The sequence below is a fragment of the Gymnodraco acuticeps genome, unplaced genomic scaffold, assembly GCF_902827175.1.
Source record: "Gymnodraco acuticeps unplaced genomic scaffold, fGymAcu1.1, whole genome shotgun sequence".
NCBI classification, from domain to species: domain Eukaryota; kingdom Metazoa; phylum Chordata; class Actinopteri; order Perciformes; family Bathydraconidae; genus Gymnodraco; species Gymnodraco acuticeps.
The window spans coordinates 1,715,535-1,739,399 of record NW_022990701.1 but is presented as its reverse complement, the minus strand read 5'-3'; the positions used below and the strand labels follow the sequence as shown (position 1 = coordinate 1,739,399).

At 41.3% G+C, this 23,865-nt stretch overlaps 1 protein-coding gene across 5 annotated transcripts in view; it reads left to right on the top strand.

Annotated features, from left to right (window-relative positions):
- Nucleotides 1-23,865, top strand: part of lrba (LPS responsive beige-like anchor protein) — a 189,284-nt gene that overhangs the window by 81,117 nt on the left and 84,302 nt on the right. For all 5 annotated transcript variants that reach the window (XM_034231378.1, XM_034231381.1, XM_034231380.1 and 2 more), the window contains exons 34-36: nt 1,878-1,942; nt 4,012-4,120; nt 13,559-13,725. In XM_034231378.1, coding sequence (XP_034087269.1) covers nt 1,878-1,942; nt 4,012-4,120; nt 13,559-13,725 — 341 coding nt within the window. The remainder of the gene's footprint in view (nt 1-1,877; nt 1,943-4,011; nt 4,121-13,558; nt 13,726-23,865) is intronic.

Genomic DNA, 23,865 nt, shown 5'->3' with positions numbered 1-23,865 from the left:
AATGTCACTTATTTCCTGGTGCTCCAGAAAGGACAGCTCTATTTACATCCTCACTTCCTGTGGTGTTTATTTGAAATCCAGAAAGCACATTCTGGCCCGGTCTACAATATCACCACAGCCACAGGCTAACATGCATGCTTAATGTCCTTCAACTACAGTCTATGCTTCAACAAGAAGGCTCCAAGGCTGCTCTCACACACTTCCTCTAAAGCAAAACTCTGCCGCAAAACCCTCTGCCAGTTCTCAACTAAAAAACACTGTTTCCACTCCCAAGCCCAGACTTGTATTCCCTCTGTGCCCTCTTTATTTGGATGTATTGTAAACACGGTCAATGCCAATATGGACCTTCAGGACAAAAAGCAGTTTTGAGTTGAGGTTAAGTGTTAGGTTGTTGCCCGTATGACGTGCAGTTGGGTACAGAGTAGGCATTTCGAAAGGTTTAGTTTCTCTTGGCTTGATCCATGATTGGTTCTGATGGTTGTACGTTTGTTGTGCTGAAAGGGAACAACTCTATGGTATGGAAAAGCACCACATAAGTACACATATCTTTGGTTATGTATTAAAAACTTCTTGAAAATTGATCTTTCCTTCCTCCTTGTAGCGCTGATCTCCTTGTCCCTGCGGGCTCTCAGTTTACTGAAAGGCCAGTCGCTACATAAACACACAGCTTCCTCTATCAGCGCAAGAGATGATGACAGCAGAGTTTAAAAAGTGAATGCTTGGATACACATACGCCTTGTGTATCCTTCACTTTATAGTTGTTTCGCAACTCAATGAAACTGTTATCACAATTCAAATGTGCTTTGTTGAATTGTGAATTTCTGCAGGGTGGAATAAAAAAATACATCAGGATTATTTTCACCACCACTGAATTTTCTATTACACACTTATGAACAAATGACACTTTTTTTAATAAAGACAAATAACGTGGAAGGTATGGTGACACGTATGTCTGTGATTAATGATTTGAGAGCAGTTTGGTATTTCACGTCTCTAATCTGAGGTTTTTTGGGCATATTTCTCCATCTCCCCTGAGAGGAAGAAGGGGGGAAAAGCGCTGTGAGGTTCAGACAGGCCCCATGACCTTGTTGCTTTATTATTCTTTTGACGGTTGTGTTGAAGGTGTTGAAATATTGAACAGAACATGAGAGACGATGACCGCTAAGTTTTCCTTGCCTCGTTGTCCCTTCGAAATCGAGGATTTAAAGTCGCACTCGACTGTGGTTGGATTGTTTAGACTGACACCTCGAACCATAACGTTAGTCAAAGAGGAGGAGATTTGTGTATTTACTTTTGATAAATGCACTCTCAACACAGCTCTTTCACCCCTTTCAAATACTTCACCAGCTGATTATGTAGCCTGTGCTGACCGAAGCAGTCAGTACGCCTTTTTAAAGGATGTTTCATTTGACATGTAGTAGCAGGAAAGCTTAAGGAGAGCGTAAACCACTGAGTCACCACGATAGCTTATAATACCTAAGAATAGGTTTCAACGGGATTTTACAAGAACAGAACAAATAAGTAAAAGGAAAAAAAGATACATTTTTACAATAAAAAATGCAGTTTAAGCTTTCAAATGTTAAAATGTGCTGCTTTTCTCAGTTTGATATCATTTTATATTGAATATGTGTTGGTTTTGGATTGTTGGTTGGTAAATATAATTGTTAGTAAGGAATTTTAACTGATGAAATTATTTGACATTTTTTAGAAATAATTCATCAGCATTACCTTTTTAATTTAAATATGGCTGGAATTTATTTGACAATTTATAATTCTATGTGTCATGTGATTAACCACACCATGTGTAAAATGTACCATCTGTAACTCTGTAAAGTTGTTTCAGTGCCGTTCTTCACATTGTGTTTTTCCCATTGCAGGAATGGCAGAACTCCATCCAGAAGAATGCAGGTCTCGCCTTCATCGAGTTGGTCAACGAAGGCAGGTGGGTAACTCCGATATGCTGAACGCTGTCCTCTCAGCAGAACCACTTCTTCCTTCTTCATTATCTATCCAACCTCTACCCATCAGCCACTTTCCAATTTCACCATTCCTGGATCACACCACAGCCCCTCAGCCCCCAAAGATCCCCAAGGCCTCACTGATAGGGTGGCTGTTCAAGATTCTGGACAACAATCAATGATCGGGGTGGGGGCTGGTGAGGATGGAAGATCCTTGAGTTCAAGGCTCCATACAATGCATGCTCATCCTCGAGGGATTAGGGAAAAGGAGAGAGGTTAGGTAAAAGGTGACGGGGGCTCTGATCGCTGGTTCCTCTGTGACACTTGGGAAATGGCTCCTGATTTCCTCCTGTCCCTCTGTCAGTTATTGCCTTTCTAGTTGCGCCTTATCTGCCTGTAATAATCTCATCTGCCTGCCACTGTCTTTTGTTTTTCGTCAATACATTCTTGGTTTTCAATTATCCCGACATATAAGCCTCTCTGTTCCTTCCTAATAAGACTTCCCACATCAGTAACTCTTAGTCTTATAACTCCTCAATTTCAGATTCAGAGAGCCACATTTTACATTATTGATCCTCAGCTTTCAAGAATTGGCAGAGGCTAATCCAAAGTAATGCTAATAAGTCTAGCAATGCACTGTAGTCCTATGAGAGGGAAGGATTTGTAATTCAATTAAGCGGCTTATTCTGCCATAACTCAAGTCAGGGTGAGTCACTGAAGTGCATTCATGTGTATGCAAATGTGTGTCTGGTCTGACTCTTAGTGGGAATCAAACAGTCATTTAAATATGATTTCAACATGATTAGTTGAAAATCAAATTTCCTTCTAAACTGGTCATCATTTTACTTACTTAATCAAATCCAGATTTTATTCTATACGCAAGTCCATCATGATTTAGGTTTTGTGTTATTTATACAGTCTGTGGTCTTACAAGTAGTTTGACACTGGATTTTGTGTACAGGAGGCTGTTACATGTTCTAATATTTCATAGTTCAGGTATGTTTCATTAAACCTAAAGCTGTCACTGCTGGCTAAACTACCTAGGAAGTTGATCGTGTTGTAAAAAACACAGACTAAGTGACGTAAAAAATATATTGATAAATAATGATAGGCTATTTACTTCCCCTTATGTTTTTTTTCCTCCATATTAAGACCAGTATGACATCAAACGGGTATTAAAAAGGTGTACTAAGTGGCGGTAAACGTGTCTATCAGTATTGGATTAAACTTGGGGAAGCCAGCAGATTTTATTATTGGTAAATATTTTACTAGTTTGTTTCCGTAATGTCTTCAGAGATGTCTGTTTTGTCCATATACAGTGTTAAGCGCAGAGCCATAAAGCAGTGGCTCGGTTATTGATAGCGGGGCCTCGACAGGGCCATGGAGGCTGCAGAGGCCCCGGCACCTCCGCTCCCCTGCTGCCCTGCGCTGAAACAGCAGGCTTAGGTTACAGTCCTCCCCTGGCCCCTAACCCCCCCTTCTCCCTCCACACAGTCAGTCCCAGCCCCCCCATCCCTGCTCTCTGGCCCCTAGTCTGTTATTGTTCCACTTTGCACAGTCCTGACCTTAAGGGCTATAGAGAGGTTTCTTCGCCACACGCACACGCACACGCACGCACACACACACGCACACACGCACACACACACACACGGCATGCATGTTTCATTACCACTGATAAGAAGAGGGAGGTACACATTTAGCAACATGGGCAGAGATCCTCCCTCGTGTCAGATGCATATCATTAACAAGTCAATTAGCACCTGCACCCCAGCTAAAGGATCTTTCTGCTTTGGTTTTGCCCCTAAAATCTGATTTTCTGCTTATTTTCCACGGCTCTCTTCCAGCATTTTATGGCTATTACATGGCTGTTCCTTCTTACCAGATACCACAGTTTTAAACAGATGTTTTGACCTCAATATTTTATGATGTTGCCAAGCATCTGTATGGCATTTCCCCTTCTATGACTGCTGCAACATTGACATTCATATACCTAATAAAAGATATCTATTATGCAGTATTCCAGTGTGCTGATGTCCATCTGCCCTCTCCACAGGCTGCTGAGTCACACCATGAAGGACCACCTGGTTCGTGTGGCTAATGAAGCTGAATTCATCCTCAGCCGACAGAGGGCTGAAGACATTCACAAACATGCAGAGTTTGAGGTAAGATGCTCCACAGCTCTGGCAACTCATGCACAGGCACCCAAGCATGAGAACAAAATGACGATTGACCTAATATTAGAAAAGCAAAGTAAATCCTCTTTGGATAAATATAAGGGTCGATTCAAAAATATAATTTTTTGAAGATGCTGGATTGTAATCTGCTGTTTATGTTAATAACGACACAAATAAATAATATTCTGCAACTTAAATTGGAAATCTGTAACCTTTTTAAACAACTACAACGAATAGTAAACTTAGCAGAACGTGTTGCATTTATTAAACTGTTTTTAATGTCTTTTTTGGAGATATGCAATCAAAGTGTATTTTGCAGACCATTTAGCAAGCTTGCATGAAAGATTATTTACTGAAGTCAGTTGACAAATCTGATCAGCATTTCTCAATAGAAGAGTGTCCTTAACATGTTTTACAACGTTCAGATGGTTATAAAGACACATTTATAAATAGATGACAGATTTATACATTAATTGTTGCCTACTGTATGAAGAAACAGGGAAGATTACCCGGTCAAACTAGTGAAGGATTCGATCACAGACTTTTCTTCCTGTCAACAAAATGTTAACCAAGCACAATTTGTCGTAAGCTTCCATCATATTTCCTCCTGTGCTTCCTCAACTTGCTAAACTCTGACAAAAAACTGTATTTGTAGCTATAGGCCCATTGAACTAAGACTCCTTTGATAGAAGTATTTATAAATTTGATATTCCTATGTTTTGTCAGTGAATATATTTAATGAAAATATTCAGTGAGAGCAAAGTGGAACTGATCCAATGCCTACTCAAAACGTGTCCATCAAGTTTTAGGATCTGTCACAGCAAACCTAGAGGGTAAATGTTTGCTTTTCAAACATAACCTCTCCGCTAATCGTGAACACACACAAAAAACTCCCAGACTTACGCACACACACTGACTGAAGCACTTTGAGGCTGGAGATTGAGCTTGGCACAAATATCGCTAACCAAACATTGTGTAGTGTTAATTTATCTCTATGCCTCTCCGTTTAACGGCAGGCTTACCCCTGAATCATAGCTTCTCCCCCTCCTCTTGCATAAAGTTCTCACAGCACAAATGTTACCATTCACATGTAGCTGACGGGCTAACTCCATCCTGACCCATGGGCACCCTCAGTTGCCCCTTTCCCAGTCCAACTTCCCCCCCGCTCTGCTTTCTAGATCTCACCAAAATCATTTCCTGTCCTGCTGAGATCCTGTCCTTTATACTCCCGCTGGGGGTGTATTTTGCCAGTGACAGGAATATGGCATCCTCCCCTCTCTTCCATCCCTCCCTCGCTCATTTCTCAGGAACCTGCCAGCACTAAAAATCTGCAGACAGACCTGAGAGGTGCTGGCCTGAAGGGCTGACTGTGTGTAAACCCACCGCCCCAACCCTCAGCCCCCACTACGCAGTAAAATGTGATGCTTTTTTAAGGTTCAATGAAGGGTCTCTCTGACATTCAGGTAGAGTAAATTCCCTCAAGAGTGCTAAAAGTCAATCAGGGGGGTGGGGGTACAACTCTTAAACATCAACGTTTTGTCTGTGATTGCTATGTTTTGCTCCCTTTTGGGACAGGATGCTTTGTTATCAACATCCTGTTCGCATGCACCCCTGTTTCATCACTCCCATCACTCTTTTCCAAGTGTCAGCGTCGCAAACTGTACCATCTGACATGGCTTTATATTGATCAACATGGACTGGTGGATTCTACTAGGTTAATGTAGCAGATTCTTTATATACTGCATATCTACTTAATGAAAAGGTGTGCAGTATTTGACCTCTTGTAAAATGTATGCAAAGTTAGGCATCTGTCTTCATTTGACACAAGAGCAGCACAAGTAAAAATGGCTCAGAGTATGTTGCCTGACTGGCAGCCACTCTGCACCGAAAGCCCCGAATGATCTCTGCTCTGCCCGGCCCCTCGCTGTGGCAGCAGGCCACACACTCCTCCGTTTCTAAAAGTTCCAGGCTTAAGTAACTGATTCCTTACCTGGCATGTCGTAGCTTGGCATTGCACACAACAACCTGCCTGTTCCAAACTGGATTGATTGTTTTGCTTGTTTTGTTATAATAAGCTCTGCCAGTGTGTGTTGCCATATTTATTTTTAGCTGAATCTTATGTACAAAGGTTACTAAAAACTAAAACGTGTTAGCCCTAATATTTGAAATATATGTCTAACAAGGGTTGGGCATAAGAATAAGTTCATTACCCGACTTAAAATACAAGTCCTTGTTTCACATAAGACTTTAGCAAGCATACAGTTATTTGACCAAATCCCAGCATGCTTGAACACATGAAATGATTATTCTTTGATCCATATTTGGTATAAAAGTGTAGTTATACATTCTACTCTGGGCTCTCATCATTGACCAGTTTTCAGTCATAGCTGTAATGTGTATAAAAGACTGGGGGCTTACATACACTGTGTGACGTGTAATAGGGTCATAGGTTGTTACATTTCCAAATGATCAGCTCTGTTAGTTACAACTGTCAGTCAATCGACTGCTAACATACAACTAATGGAAAGCTATAACTTTTGTTTAGTTGTTTTTTTCGTGTTGTCATTGGAAACCTACTCTACCTTTCCAATCTTCCAGCCGTCCTTAATCAGATACCTGGCCCAGCTCGTCCCAAACTATGTTTCACAATTGAATTCCCCACTTAAATGCAGCTGCTCCTCTGTGACCTCTGAAAGAAGTGAAGCCCTGATAAGTCTTGCTCTGATATTGCTGTATTGATTTTTGCCTCCATACAAGCCCTGCCCTAGCTGCTAGAGCCAACGGTTTCATTTTGCACTGCCACAATAAAAATAACAGGCCAATGAAACATCCCCCCTGAGGGTGGGGGTTGGAGGGTTTTGAAATAATTTTCAGCTATGTCCTAGCTTTTTTTTTTTTTTTTTAAACGTTGTTTCTCTGTATTGTGTTTCTGTGACACCAAAGGTTGGTTATTGTTTTGTGAGAAATCAACCTTAAAAGGGGCCTCATTGTGTTACACTGGAAGTGAGGAGGTTTGCACAGTCATGCAGTTACAATTGCCAGCACATATTCTGCATCCTCCCTCACTGTACTATTATGCCTTTAAAAAGTCCTGCTTTAGTTTAACAGCAACACCAAGGCACCAGAAAAGAGTATAATTCAATACATAAAAACAAATGTATGTTTGCTCCTTGTCACAGATGATATCCTTTAGAAGGCAGTGATGTAGGATTTAGATACCCAGCATAACATATGCCTTCTCTCTCTGTTTCCCACTCACACTCTCACTGGCTCTCTGTGGGACAGAATTGAGTTATCTCTGGCCCTGAGAGTAAGTTATTACAGTGGGCTTAGGGTGAAACAGATGAAGATAACTGGGGGGAAATCCAATTACCTTTTAGGGTTCTCTATCTAAAAGGATCCTTAATGTGAAGGAGATCTGCAGATCGGATGCTGCTGCCCAGCACAGCAAATGATAGACTCTGATATCTTTCAGAGGAGCAGGAAGGAGAGGGGAGCCCGAGAGATAGAAAGGAGGGGAGAGAAATCGAACTCCCTCTTTTTATGGGGCTGTTCATTAGGGATGAAATGTGGTGGGCTCAGGGGCACAAGGGCAGATAAGAAGGTCCAGATAGGGAAGAGTGAGCAAGACCCAAGTCGTTTCTATTCTTTCTTACCCTTTCCTTCCCCTCAATCTTTTTCCTTTTTTTTATACACCCCCTTGATTCATCTTCTGCTGTTATATGGAGTAATTGAATTGACTGTCTGAGAGATCCTGTGAAAGCCAGACGATAGCAGCTAATTAGTGCTTGGCGTCATTGTCTTCCCTCTGCTGAGCTTGTAAAACGATCTGGTGCTGCTCCCACGTTAATGACATTAACATTGAGCTGATGCTCATTATGTTGCATTATCATAGCACCGCTCTCTGGAAGCGTGTGCATCACAGAGAGTCTGGGAGAGGATGCACTATGATAGCTTTAAGGGATACTACATCCACACAAAATGTTATTTGTAAAACAGTTACTCTTCCCGTGAATTTTGGAATACAATATAACTGTTTATTGCATGCGTAAGACCTTGGTGAACAAAGAATACAACAAATAGAGAAAAGTCTGGATGAATGGAAGCGAATCGGCAGCATAAAAACGTTTTACAGTTGGCTGTTGAATGAGGCATCCATATACTTCCATTCATCAATACGTTTCTCCTTTTTCAATTCACTGTGGAATCTTGCCAGAAAAACACGTTTTATTTAAGAATTCAAGGTAACACTGGGTTAGAAATTTCAATCGGATGGTTCTTCTTCTTTCGTGTAACGTCAGAGGTCCAACTCGGTGTCGTGTAGCCATGCCCGTATCTCTGGTCCTAAGTCGAAGAGGCTGGCTTCCGAGGGTGGTCTATATAAAGGGCAGGTGGTTATTATATGTTCGGCAGTCTGTTCAGGGTCACCGCACTCGCATGCAGAACTGTCTGCCAGGCCCCACTTCTTCATTGATGTTTTGAAGCGACCGACCCCAGTTCGTAGGCGGTTTAGTGGTCCATTCCCGGCGTGGTAGGTCGTCTCCTCCTATGGTGCCATCTCCTGGGTCTCAGATGTAGCGATGGATGCGGGAGGGCCCGGCTAGCTCCCACTCCTGCTTCCAAGCAGCCGCCAACCATGCATCTCTGGCGAGGTCCTCAGAGGTGGAATTGAGAATCTCTTGTGCTGTCTTAATCGGATGGTAATTTTGTGTGTAAGGTACTCCTTTAAGTAAGCCTGAGCTTAAGTTACATCCCAATTTAAATATAGCCTACAGGCAGAGCAGTTCTCTTATTCCATACAAGCCTGTTTTAGAGAATTACTTTCATTGTGAAAACAGAGGCCATCTGCTGATCTACGGTTACTCAGACACACACAGGAATAGCCAGAGAACCACAACTCCCAAAGGCTATTTACACCACATCATTCACAGCTCTCTGACTGATAGCTGCCACCAACTGTAGCTCGCTGTCATGTAGTTGTCGCAAGTGTAATGTAGCATGTCAACTGGGCTGTGTGTCCGGCAAAACTGCTGTCAAAAGAACGAGAGGAAAATGTCTACGATTGTGATCGCATTGTGGGGAAACCATTAAGATATGGCTTGAAATGTCATATACAGTAAGAGAAAAACTAATCAAGACGGGATAGTATTAGCTCTCTCACATAATGCTGATTTTACTGTCAAAATGTAAAGCTAATAGGCATCTGAGAACAATGCCATCCTTACCTTCTTGGTAGAGGATATTTGTTCTTAACTGTACAACATGTGCTGTCTCACTTGAGAGAGAAGTGGGTTACAGAAGATGGTTGGGGAACAGTTGTCTCAGTCTCTATGACTTGTCTGCGTAATGAAGTCCCAAGGTACCTTTTCCGTAGCTCCCATCATTTTGTTTGACCAGCTAACCCGAAATATGACTTTATTTCATAGTCTTATATTCAGTATTCAGTGGAAGAATGTCCTCATGTTTTTTTATTATGTTAAGGTGAGCTCAACATTCTGAAAAACAAGGATTTCTAGCTGAGCAGAGCAAGCAAAAAGTCAGTTCGCTGCTTAAATTTCATATTGTTCAAAGAAATGTGTTTTTAAAATTCAGCCTGAGGTCAAATCCACTATCCTGTATTCGTGCTTTCAGGAAACATCCAATCCAGAGGACGTGTATTTGTCATCATCGGGGCACGTCCTTTCTTCATTTGACTATTTTTCACCTCCAGACGACAGTATGATTTTTCACGTGGCATGACCTTGAAGCTGAGCAGGAGTCATTGTAGAAAAATGGCAGCAACGTAGACTGATGTGGCGAGAGGAGGGCGCGATTTGCTAGAGACGAGAGGTTTCTGGGTACAAGAGATGAAGAGGCTGCCAGCCGAGCATGGTGACCATTAAAGATCAGCCACATACAGGGGAGGGGCAGGGTGAAGGAGGGGGAGAGAGATACTTTGATAAGTGTTGCGCCTGCGTTAACCTTGATGGCCGCTAGCAATGGTACGGTGCCAGCAGCACGGATCTGTTTCAACTGGATTAGATTATTTCTTCCCCCTCCTGTGCTCCGAGAGAAGAACAAAAAATCAATACTTGGGAGCACGGCATGACAGGGGCATCATTTCAGAATTGAAGTGGCTGTCAGGCATTGTCATTTGGTGACTTTTGTTCGCCATTGTACTTTTAAGCCCTCATTTTTCTCCCCCTCCTCTTCCTTTCAATCGTTTCTTCCCTAGCCATTGTCTGAATTCCCCTGGTGACATTTTATGTTGCAATTTGAAAACTCGAGGCCAAGAGATCAAGTGCAAGAGAATCTCTGTGAAACCAATTGGTGGACTGGTTCGGCATGTACTTTTGTTTAGCGACCCCCATCCTCCTTTCTCATTTCAACCTCTTGTCTCTGAAGACCTCCATTGTGTTCCAGGAGGAATTTATTTGTAGTGTATTTGCATTCTTTGATACAAGACAAGGACAAGCCTGATGTCTCGCCTTCCTCTGGACAGTTTCTCTGCCCGTTTGTAAATGAAACCCTCTGGGAGTGCTTGTCGACGTTATGTGAGAAATTGAAGATTCTAGCAGAACGATAGCCCAGCCTCGGAGAGTGTGTAGCCCTGATGTGCCACTAGTGTCAAGAGATTGCAAATCAGGCGCTTTAATAACATCTCTGCTGGTTTTGTTTCTTCCTCCTGTTCTCTGACAGAACCCTGAGACCCTGGTTTTGTCAGTCGCCGTGTTGAAAGGAGGCTCGGCAACACACAACCAGACCTTTCTCTGTCACTCTAATTGATAAACATAGGGCTGATATCTTGTAATGAGACTCCATTCTCCAGACCATTATACTGGTTAACCCTCTCAACCCAGCGAGGGAGAGGAGGAGGGGAGCCGAGGCCTCATCTGACAACAACTACAGCATTTAGATAAGGCTGACACTGCTACAACACCACTGTGAAACTCCTCTCCTGGTTTCCCCTGCTTATTATTTGTAGAAACATGAGCCAGTGGCGGTGTGAACCCCAACAACAATTTAGGCAACAAAAACCACCGCGAGTGTTTTATTGGCTGGCTCAAAAAGAGGTTCAGCAATGTGATTACGATGAATGCGTTTCAAAGCTTTGTCTTTGTACGTGCCATTATGTGATTTTTGAGGTGATTGCTGTTTTTTCCACTACCCAAAGCAGACCATTTTCTCCCCAAACTCCAACACACATCCATAGTTATTTTTTTGAACTGTTGAAGAATTGTAGGCGACACGGCTCAGTGTAATTGACTCGATTAATGCCAGCCATTACCATTTGGTCTTCACCAAGCTGTCTCCTCCGGCAGAGCCAGGCGACCCTGTCAGCCAGGACATGTAATGGAAGGTGCTGCCCATGATTACAGTGTCGCAAGTCATAACGGTCTCACTGCCAGCAAGCCCTGGTGGCTGTCTGGGTGTGAATTTAACAGAAGCATATATGCTGCCGTGCCTTCAGCTGCACTCTTTTAACTTGCTAAATGGAGGTGTTTGTCTCTGAGTGGGTGTTTTTAAGGTTGTTTTCTTGTCACACTGGCAGCTTCAGTCACTCCAAAAGAGGCATGGTTCTCATTCCAAATAGGAGCAGATACTTTTAATGTACTTATGTTCTCTCAGCATTCCTTGAAAGAACAGTTTGTTTGAAAACAGCCAAAAAGCTCTTTTTTACTTTCTGCCCTTTTATCCTGTCAGACAGATGGGAGATTTGGATATTCGCTTTAACCTTCGTAATAACAAAACATAATAAGTCCTTCATAATACCCTGGCCTATCCTCTGACTTCACATCAACGGAATGACCCGAGCATTAACGGTGACTTGTCTTTTCCACTTATAGGCAGGCCCAACATTGGGTTTTAATGGCACTAGTGATGTGTTCAGCTTTTCTGGTTGTTATTTTAGGGTTGAGCCTGTGAATTTGGCCTTTTCTGCTGTAGTCATCTTTGGCTTGGGATATGAGAAAATCCCATTACAGCATGGAGGGCCGGGGTGTTTGGGCAGGCTCAACACACAGGTGATGAAGTGTTTGTTTATGGTTATGAGCTCGAACCCGGCACTGTTGATTAGTACTGCAGACTTTACATGTCTCTGACGGGGGCAAATGGAAATTAACTTTACAGGAATGCAACTTACCCTTCCTACCCTTACATTTTTTAAAGATGTTTGATGTTTGAAGTGTCTCTCTATTGTCCCAGAATAAAATGTTTCTTTCTGGAATAGGTATATCATACAGCGTCTAATGCAAAAATGTGATGCTGTACGCCACTTGAATTGAAACCATCCTCCTGGTCCCTTCCTTTGGTCCAGCTTTTTGCTTGCCTTCAGCTGCCACTGATCAAGATTAATGGACACACACACGCGCGCACACGAACAGCCCAGCATTTTCTTTTGAAACACTTACTTGAAAATTCCTTTTCCGTACTCCCTTTTTTGTTGCGATTTCCCGGGTCATCATGCTGAAAGGTCAAGGTCCACTTTGATGCCACACAAAGAGACATCGATGGATAATTAAGGCCCAGCAGCCTGCAGAAAAGCCCCTCTAATTTGATTTATACCTATAGATTTTCTGTCTGATATGAAATGTTGTCGTTCAAATTGAAGAGGATGACCCATTATAAAGCGCTTTACTGGTAACTTTCGGAGAGCAGGTTTCATTTGTTAGGCCATGTATCTAGGTTTATACCAATGGCTTAATTTAAGGTTAATTTGATAAGGACAGTCATATATAACCGAAGCAGCATTAACAATTGAATGAGCTTTTGTTCGTAATACTGTTGCCTTTTGCTTTAGTTTCCCGTCTGAGAAGATGCAGAGGAAATATAAACGCACCACTCTGAGCCTGATGATCTATAAGGCGAGCAGCACTATACATAGCACATGTTTTTCACACCCTGGCCCTCTACTAACGCTGACTTTCAGTAAGAATATCTCTTTGAAACAACACTTTGAAAGTGAGCCATGAGTGCAAGAGGAGATTGAAATTGATTCTGAAACAGAGATTGGAAATCAAAACAATTTATAGCTGTTATTTTCAGGAGGTGTTTTACTTTTCCCATCGCTGCAGAGTTCAAAGGTCCATTCTGATAACAAATTCCGACAGAGAAAAATGTCCTCCCTGTGCATTGTGGGTATCGTGTGATTTGGTGTGCCGTAGGGCATTAGTAAATGCGTGTCCACTGTTATTAATCAACATGACATGAGGACAGAAATGACCCTATGCTTTTCATTTGGTTCGACTCAGTTTCTATATGTGAAACTGTATCTTCTAAACATGTTTTTCCCATACATGTCCTATAAGATACTAACACAAATGATCATTTATATGTTGTATAATTCAGTCTCTTGACACATTCGTGCATGTCTTTGAAATGTACACACTCGAGAGGCCTTCTCTTCCAGAATATATGTTTAATGCATCTTTTCTCTTTCTTTTGCAGTCGAACTGTGCGCAGTACGCCGCGGAGAAGCGAGATGAGGAGAAAATGTGCGACCACCTGATCCGAGCAGCCAAGTACCGCGACCATGTGACCGCCACGCAGCTCGTCCAGAAGATAGTCAACATCCTGACCGACAAACACGGAGCCTGGGGAAGCTCGGCCAAAAGGTAAAACCAAAGTCTAAAAACAAGACAAATTAATTAATTACGGACTTCTTTTTACATTTGTAAGTACATTTTAGTTTAAAGACAGATATTTTTTTAATCTCTCAATTTGGGGAACATTTCTGAGGTGCTGTTGAGGTTTTTGTTTACATTAGTTTTTTGCCTGTGTTCTTTTTGTTCATTTCAAAATGACAAATGATCCTTTAAATGTATATGATACCACAGTTGTGTTACCCACATGTCTGGATAGTTTAGCGAGACAATAACTTCTCATGGTATAGACGAGCCTTTAATCAAGAGGATGCACCTGTTTTGTTCTTTTATGCACAGTGTTCGTAGCATGTCATTTTCTCATCCTTGAAAATTATTCAAAGCCCTGTAATGGTTTTAATCTCATCATAATCTTTCTCATCCCCCAATACTCATGGCTTTGATTAAATTAGATTTGCAAAGGTGAAAATGTCAGCTGTGGGTTGAATGATGCATTGACTTTCGAGAGAGATGAAAGCCATTTAAACAGCTCCGCTCCCATTAAGAACAGAGGGAACCCTATCCTCGGTGTTTGTTTCGCCAAATAGGCAGCAGAATCCAATGCAGCTATTCCCTAATGATGGCTGTTTGTGCAGGTAGTGTGTAATGGTGAGCCGGAGAGGCGGCCGCTGGCTCGTGCTTGTTAGGCTGAACCAACTCTCCAGAGACTCGTCTGGCGAGGGTTAGCTTGCTGTTGGATCAGGACTCTCTCTCTCTGGCTGCCTTTGTTTTCCTTTTTTTCCCTTTCTATTGAATCAGGATGGAGTGCATTATTTGTCATATTTCTTTTCTCCTTGATCCCATCTCTCTCTCCCAATGCTTCTTTCACTATTTCTCTTTTTCTGTTGGACTCCATGTGTACTCGCACAAAGCTATTTACTATGGAGATTGTGTTCTACGAGCCCCGGCCAGAAAAGTCCCCCATTACCAGCCCTTTATGCCGTTGCACTATTGATGGTTTTCCTAATGGCTGCCGATGGGCGCAGGGAGCCATTGGCACTGGGCCTTGGAGTGCAGCGCTCTTTTAATAAATCACAATCAGCCCTGTGCCATTACATCAATATTTTTGGTCAATTACTGTGAAGGTCAGGTGGTGCAGCTTCGCACCAGGGCTCCTGGTATCTGGGCACTGGAGAAACATCTGGCGCTGCAAAACCCAGAACAAGGAAAAGGAAAAAATGCACACAGAAAAAAATACTTGTACTGTAAGTACACCTGCAGTCTTTCCTAATACAAGAGATGTTGGTTCCCTTATTCCATACAACAACAAAACACGTGATGCAGCACCATCCCAGAGTGTCAATACAGTTGGGAAGGGAAGGACGGATGAAACCTACAACCTTTTTCCAGCTGTGAAAATGAAATCCAGGAACACAAAGACAATGCGCAGCTATGATTACGACCTTTTGTTGCTCGGGTGTAAAATCCAAGCCTGGCTGCTCACACGCCATAAAAACGTATTCCCCAAAGTTTCTATTCAATAAAGAGTCTGAAAATGAAAATATTATTTTCTCACAAGCTGATGGGAATTGTTGTTTCCTCACGGCAGGCATCTAATATCTTCTGACATAGTGTGACCCGCCTGAATGCAATTTGTGTCTTAATATCCAGCTTACAGCCGCCCCGGCCCCTGGAGGAAAGAGGTGTTAGGTGATTTTCCCTTTTCCATTCCCTGCTTTGTCTGTGGTTCTCTCTCTCTTCCTTTCTCAACGTAACAACATACCATTTATTCTCTCCTCTTGTCCCACTCCTTATCCTTTTGCTCTTTTTTGTTTCACTATCTCCTTCAGTTGTATCAACGAGCGTCCAGGGAGGATTCCTTTCACCAGACAGTGGCAGTATCTATCTTTTTTGTGCCCTTGTCTGTCATCTTGTGTCAAAACATAGACAGATCTGCAGTCAGACGGATAGGGCGACTACCTGTTCATCCATACTATTCTGTCCCAGTGCCTCGAGACCCAGGTGTACAACATGCCAGCCTGCTGTCTTTTTAAGGGAGAAAAAAAGTAAATGAACAGCTAGCAAGATATCCACAAATGAAACCGCTGGCAGTTGTCATTTTTTTCTCTCCTCATCTCTCCAGTTTCCCCCCCTCCTTTTCTCTGAGCTTGGGTCCACCGAGCATCCAGTGTTTATTTGGGTCAGGAATCATCTTTCATGTATATGACACCTAGACAAAGTCGACGGACAGCGAGCGGAGATGAGGGCAGATGATGGAGAACGCCAACTCACGGTCTCTGGGGACCCGCACTACTCCTCTTTTCTCCCCTCTCATACCTTCTCTTTATTGCAATCTAATAGGCTGACTAATGTACCATGGAAATTCACTCTGGGTGTAGGAGGCGGGGAAGTTAACGGGAAGGTGGCTGCAGCTAAGAGAAGGTTGAACTGTGATGTAGAAGCAGTGTGTTCACTCTGTTGTTGACAATCTACTGATGCAGTCAGTCAGTTTGAGGCAAATGGAAACAATATTCAAGATGCAGAGGTTTAGGTATACTCCCTGGAATTTGCTGTTCTCCCACTTTGTCTTACTCTTGCCTTTTTTTTAAGCCTGCATCAGCATCCTTTTTATTCCAACAATCCTCACCTCCAGCTAGTCCCCCCCCCCCAAACACACACACACACCTCGAGCACCAACTCCTCTCCCTCTGCTCCTCCTCCCTCATATAAGCAGCTCATTTTCTGCAGCACCACTGCTCTAATGGACGCCCTTAGGCTAGAGGCTTCCCAGCCAAGGGACATCCATCTTTCCGCATGTCACACTCCCGCCCGGCAAAAAATCTTTGTGATGTGCACTCCAATTTTTCTTCAGTAAATCAAATCTTCCTTCCTTCAGAAAGACGAATGCTTTAGGGTTGGAGTGTTATAGAGAAAATCAATGCCAGCAAAATTGAAACAGTATGCCCCCGTATTGATCGGCCTTGTGAGATCGAAAAGGAACAGCTTTGTAACTGTTCCGCTGGACAGTTAGCTGACCTGTAATGGACAAACTATTGATATTAGCATTACTATTTTATCTTGTGTCATTTCGCTAGCGCACTATTGAGGGAAAGAAGCCGGAGCAGAACGTTCACTGTTAGAATTTCTTTTTACTTGTTATCCACTAATGATACAAAAGATGGTGGGAAATGGTGTCTCACAATATACAGAGGACGGTTTTCCTTTGTGCTCTCTTCTCTTTTAATAAAGCTTCTTCTTTATAGGATATCACCATAAAATATACACCATTGTAAGTTGTGCATGAACAGAGTGAGTGCAGAGCAACTCTATATTCATTGTATACATACACCTTACATATTATCCTGTAAATTATTTATACTTTACTAATTTTGCTATCTTAGTTCAGGGTGTGATGTCACTAAATATACATCTAATGTGATTTAACAATTAATTGATACGATTTACATTTTTATTTAAAGCATCTTAAATTTGGTTTAAAATGTTATCACTATAAAACAGACTATTACTTACTAAATCATCTTAAAAAATACATCCTAAATCGTATTCATTAAAAATATAAAACTCAGAATCCCAGTAATTTGGCCAAATCAATACTCTGTTAATGTCGTTAGCTCAGATTTAATTGACAGTATCATCTCAGATCTTGCTAAATTCTGATTGGGCCACTGACATTAGTGAAATAGCAGAATACAGAAGATCTCTTAATTTAAAATAACCAAAACCACAATATGATTTTATAGTGATATTAGGAGGTTGATAATAAGTGAATATGTTTTATAGGCCTTTAATAAATACTCTGTTTATGTTTAACTTATACATTTATAAAACATGTATTGTAGCACCACTGCTCTGTCCTGCAGTCCTTGTTAGTTTTATCCCACACGTTGAGCCTCCTGGACTGCAACTGTATCACCCTCTCAAGATATCTATTAATTATACTCTGAACATACTACCGAGTTATGCTTACTACAGTGTGGCCATTCTTGTTCACATAGCATTTTTTCTTCATATACAGTAAATGATTGCATGAGAAACCGCAGCAGCACGATTCATCTCTACTTGTATGCTTTCATTCTAGACCTAAATCACAATTATGATACATAATACTGAATGTAATGCATGTGTTAAAGCCGAGGTCTGCACAATGTCTGCGCTGCCTTTGCGTGCCTGCTTCGTGGACACTGTACATTACGGCTGCGCTGGTACTGTGCACGCAGAGCTGAAAAAGGAAATGGGACTCCAGCACGTCAGCGGAGATTATAACCATAGGAAACAAGAACATAACTGTTTAGAGTACACTGACTCTTGGAAATGCACGACACGAGAGGGGCAGGAAGACAGACGGGGACAGACGGGGAGAGAGGGGGAGAGAGAGAGAGTTGGATGGAACCAAGGATGAGACAGAGATATTTGTAACTGAAGCATTACAAGTAAAGATGGAGACAGAGACAAGACCAGGACATTTTTTTCCTACATCATATCCTCTCGCTGCAGTATACACTAAACCAAAGCGATGAGTGATTGCACAAATCTGTATGTAAAAGGTTAAGAGCGTGTCATGTTTGCTGGATGGAAAACTCTGCAGCTGCTGTCTTATCTGTCCATCAGACTGACTTTTGTTGTGTTTAGGAACAGAATAAACAGTGTAGCTGGATCTGAAATATTTTCTAATTCGAATTTATACATCAGATTTGGTCATTGCATTAATTTTTGCACCCCACCGTTCTACACAGCAATTGATGTTGTTTCTATTTCAGTCTTTTCTAGCTAGTCTTTTTGTTACATATTTCACCAAATGTAAATCTTGGTGGATGTTAAATGGCATTTAGACATTGATAATCTCTGAAACCAGCCCATCTTTGGATTCAAAATAGTCCATGACTTTGTACAGTAATTAAATAGTCATTTATAAAAGGAATTAGCATTGGTTTGCTTATAAATACGTTGCAGTCTAAACACAAACATGACCTGCTGTATGAGCAGTGGCAGCTGTAGCAGTCTGAAGCTCCCGGCTCATCCCAGGAAGAGACAGTTGTTTCCTTTAGTCCAGCTCCGGACTACTTCAAAACCAATTAGCAGGGGGCTCGAGTCTCGGTCATCCATCTGACTTTATACAGTCATAAACATATAGCATAATCATAGCAATGGGTGCCTGCCTTCAGTTATGCTCATCTTTCTGTAAACGAGACTCTTTGTATCTTGCATGAATCTTCAACGCTAAAGTCCTTAAACGGGTTTAAAGTGAAACCCTCCACCTCATTAATCATGCACGGTGACATGCGTCTGGGACAGAAAAGTTGTGACGGGGACAAAAAGGATGTTTCCTAAATCTCTGGGGAGTTTGACAGACCCTCGTTCCATCAGTTACATAAAATAACGTGCCACAGAGGCCCTACCGTGCAGCCTGGCTCATGGATATGAATTAGAATATAGCCTTAATGATAACATTTACCTCCACTGTATATACAGTACAGTGGCTGGGGCTGTAAGGAATAGCAACAAAGTGTCATGGTGGAACATATTAACAGCTGATGATGTCCATATGTTAGCATGGTTAAGTGTTGCATTGTAGGCCGAGACCCTAAAGATTATACTCAGTGGATCATCTAATATGAGAAGAAACAAAAGTGGTTAAGCAAATAAAACTGGTGCTTTTAATCCTAATGGTGGATATGATTTGTTCACAATTTATATTATATAAGTTACTATATTATAAGTTATCAACATTTATTATTTAAAAGGTTAACTTTTTATGATCGTTTGTGTAGGTTTGGTGTACATTATAATTGATATATCTTTATGATTTGGTGAAGCATGTTTACCACGTAAAGTAGTAGTAGTAGGAGGTTGACAAATCTGCTTTTCATTCCATTTGTTGCGAATCTTTTTTAACTTTTTGCCATATTTTTCATTTTGTTGGTTATTTTTTTGAATAATTATGGTGAAAATGTGTAATCCGTGTTTTTGGTTTCCTCATTAAACACAAATAAGTCAAATGTCTTTTTTTGTATATATAGCCTAAGTGTCTCTGGTTTATAAACCTCTATGTTGTCACTGAATGGGAAGGTATCCAATTGAACCAATATTCCCTAACCATTTACATATTTTACTGTATATCCTCTTTCGTTTTTTAGTATCAGTTTTGTTCGTCCTCCTAGCATTCCAGACATGTAATGGAATCCTTGTTATGAAGTATGAACGAGCGCCACCATCCCAGAAACACCATTTACACCACCCTGCCTCGCTGCCTCGCTGCCTCACTGCTCACAGCCCGGTGTGACTCTGAGCAACTCTCAGATTTATGAGTTTTATATACCCTTAAGAAAGTATATGGCCTTGGTGGAGCAAGGTCATGATAAAAGGTTGCTGATCAATATCTGAATGAAAAGCCATTTGGGAAGTTTTTAGGGCTTTCTCCCTGGATGCAATATCTTCAGAGTATCGATTGTCCGGGGCCAGTAGTTAGTCAAAGGCTATCTCCTTTGACTAACCCCTTTGCAGCGTGTCAGCCCCCCCTCCCTTCTCCTAGTGATAGATTGGTATGCTTCCAGCCACTGTAATTACACCATGGTACCAGCAGGTCATTTATTTTGCTACTTTCACCATTTGCCAAACGAATTGCCTTTATCTTAGGAATCCAGCTCTTTCTTGTGCAACTAAAGCAGGAAAAAGGCCACATAAAATACCCACGTCCCAGGAGTGTGAGACTGAGGATCATCCTTTACTCGTAGATCTTCAGCTCGTATTCTCGCTGTAGATTTACTTTACACCCCCGTCCCCTGTGTCTGAGTTCAAGTGCAGCACCTAAGAGCATCAGACCAGGGGAGTTCAATGTGCCAGATTTGTGATGTTAAGAGATTATATTGATAAAAGATGGAGGGACAGATTTATTTAAGGGTTTTCTGTTAAACTAGTTGACAATCATAACAATTTAAATATAAACTAAACTATATAATTTACAAAAAAAACTATTCTCTGTGCTAAATACTTTACTAAAATCTATCTTACCACACTCGGTTTATGAAGGAAACAAAACTAGAATGTAGCTATTTCTACACAAAGTCTAATTAAACTATAAACAATATGATAACACTTAAATTCTGGCTCTAAGGTACAGTATACCGTCCGATTTTCATGAGCTCTGAAGCTCTATTTAATTGTACAAAACTCCCTTATGAGCAACATGATAAATCACCGGAAAGAAATGTAGTATTTAACATTCAAGGGGTGATGTTTTTTCCCCCCCGTTAGATTATTTTCTCGAATGAAGAGATAACTACATGGCCATTATAGTTAGTCAGACTTCTGTCTATATGATCGCCTCAATCACCTTGCAATGGAATTGCTGCACTTGACACACAAACACTCAGGCATGCACAGAGCGCTATAAGTGCTGTGTAATGGGCCCGGCCGTGTGATGGAGAGAGGAAGGAGGTGCTCATGAATAGCAGCCTCACTAGATGAGATTGCCGATCCGTGGAGTCCTGCATCACACTGGAGGAGGACACAAACAAACTAATATATGGACATTTCATAGGAGATTGTTTGTTTGTTTATTAAAGTATCAGAAAACCCCTCACTTAGATCATCTCAATTGTATTTGTAAATCATACACTAATAATACAAGATCATACACTTAACTGGAACTAATCTTGTTTTTTATTAAGTTTTAAATTGTATGTTCACAATGTTTTTTGTAGTTCACCTTACAGAATTAGGCTTTTGATGTTTAAGGCTAAACAAACTTGTGTTATGAATGTAATTTTAGGGCAAAAAAACCCTCCTGACTCGGCTGACCTTGAGCTTCTCTGCTGTGTTTTCTTTTGGGCTGTGTTGGAGACGTTGGGTATGTGTTCAGATTTGTCATACCATTCAAGATCAGCTCTGAAAGCTAGAGGTCAGGAGATTATTACAATGGGCCAGTAATGGCAGAATTATGCAACTCCGGTCCAGTGCATGCCCTCATTACCTCGCAGTAGTGGTGATAAATGGCCTTAAATGCATGTTGTCAAAATCACAGGAAAAATGTGACCCTTCATCAAAAATACAGATGGTACCACTTCAGCGATGTAGCTGGGGAAATGTGTATATACTATTTATTATGTAGGCCATGCTTGGATCATTTCAGTAAGGCAAACCGTGAAGCTGTTTTAACATTAAACAATAAAATCAAGTGCACCATTTTTTCATTTAACGGTGAAAGCTTTTTTTTTTACAGCATTTAAAATCTTTCTGTCTTTAGTCAATATTTACTACTTTACTAAACACAGCACTTTCCCTTTTACCTCCCATGAAATCTGATATAATGAGTGTGTAATTGTCTGGCTTTTTGTTGGTGAATTTACACTGAGTGTAATTGCTGCTAATTGGAAGCTGCGCACTAAGCTGGTGGTAATTAGGGCTCGATTTGCATTATTTCATTTGGCTGCACTGCATTGTGGGGAGTCTGAAGCCTCTTGCCTCCCACCCATGGGAGTACTTTGATCCTCACAAGCCGGGGATGTTGCGGAGATGCAATATCAGTGCCTCTGTTTTTCAGATCGCTTTTTGAAAGCTCTTGGATAAATTGGAGTTAATTGGGAGGAGTGGTAGGTGCTCATGTTGTCTGGGTAATGAGTGTGTGCACTCTTGTGTGTTAGCAACAGATTCAGTGAAAAGGGAGCTGACAACAGTGTGATGAAAGCAAAGGCTGTACATACTTTGTTTCACTGTGGCTCCATTACTCGGCTCACATGTAGGATTTCGTTTTTTAGCTTTCATTTTCTCTTCTTAAATCTGTTTTCACATGCACTTAATCACAGACATGGTGGGGTGTTGCATCATGATATTTAAATTCATATTACAAATAGACAAATTAAATGGCTTCATGCTATGATTAATAATAAGGAGGGGCAGCATTACATGTGGACTGTCATTTAAGAGGATAAGATGGTAATGGTGCTGGGTTTGTGACCCTAACATTACCTCTGGTAAATGTTGTAAACAACATTAGCTGAGGTGAATTAACATACACACATGTAGATGGTCTCCTGTAAACCTCATTGGAGTGGGAAGGATAAGCATTAATGCACATGTAGAAAATCACTTCGGCAAGACTTAATCATGCCAAACGATTTCAGTGGGAAGGTATTTGGTCCCGTTTCATTTTAATTTGAGTCTGAAGATACCATGGATGTGATCGCTGCCACCGTTTGACAAAGAGCCGGCGCTCAAGCAACCAGTCCTCCACATGACATATCCTCAATCTATTCCTGCCCTCCCATTTCTTCTAAACACATGGTTTATGCAAATCAAAGCAAAATGATCTTGGGAATAGCGGCAATGTTTGAGCAATTTGAAGGCTGCCAATGGGAACTGGCATTAATATAAAATAAGCCAGGAGAGAAATCTCTTCTGCATATGCAGGTCTCATTGACTGTACCCAAATTAATTGAGCAGAAAGGTTATGAATGACTGTTTGTGCCAAAGTGCAGTCGCTTGTAGTGATATATGAAAGCATATTCACTCTGCATGTCCTGCTTGCTATGAGAAAGGTCATGCTATCATTTACATAATAGCAAATGCTTTGGAAATAAACCATTGCAAGAAAAAGGGGATGTTTTCTTTTGCTCTCCATATACGCCCAATATACATTCAACCTTTTTGAGATATCTGAATTTGAATTAAATAATATAAAATAATCCGGGAGGAAATTGGATTCTAATATGAGTTTCAAGTTGCATTTAAAAACAACTCCAGATAATTTAAAAAGCTGGAAATGGGGCGGAAAAGCTGGGATTCATCTGTCTCTGAAACAACCGTCCGATTGAATCTTGATGGATGGCAGTCATTTGTCCTCGTCAGCAAACGAACAATCGCGCCATAGAAATAGCCGTGCTATCAAACTTTCAGGACCGGCTCCGAGAACTGGCCGTTTGATAATCCCATTAATATATGATGATTATAAGAGGGGATTTGGGATTGTTCATTTTAGGGGTTTCTTAATGCCACATTATTATTTTATTTAGGGTAAGATTAAACTATAATACCCCCCGAGGGAAATTGGGTTGGTGCAGCAGGAAACAGTAACAGCCAAGACAACAAAGGATAGAACAAATCAAGAGTCTTGAATAAAATGTATGTATAGAAAAACAAAAATTCTATTTGGATAAT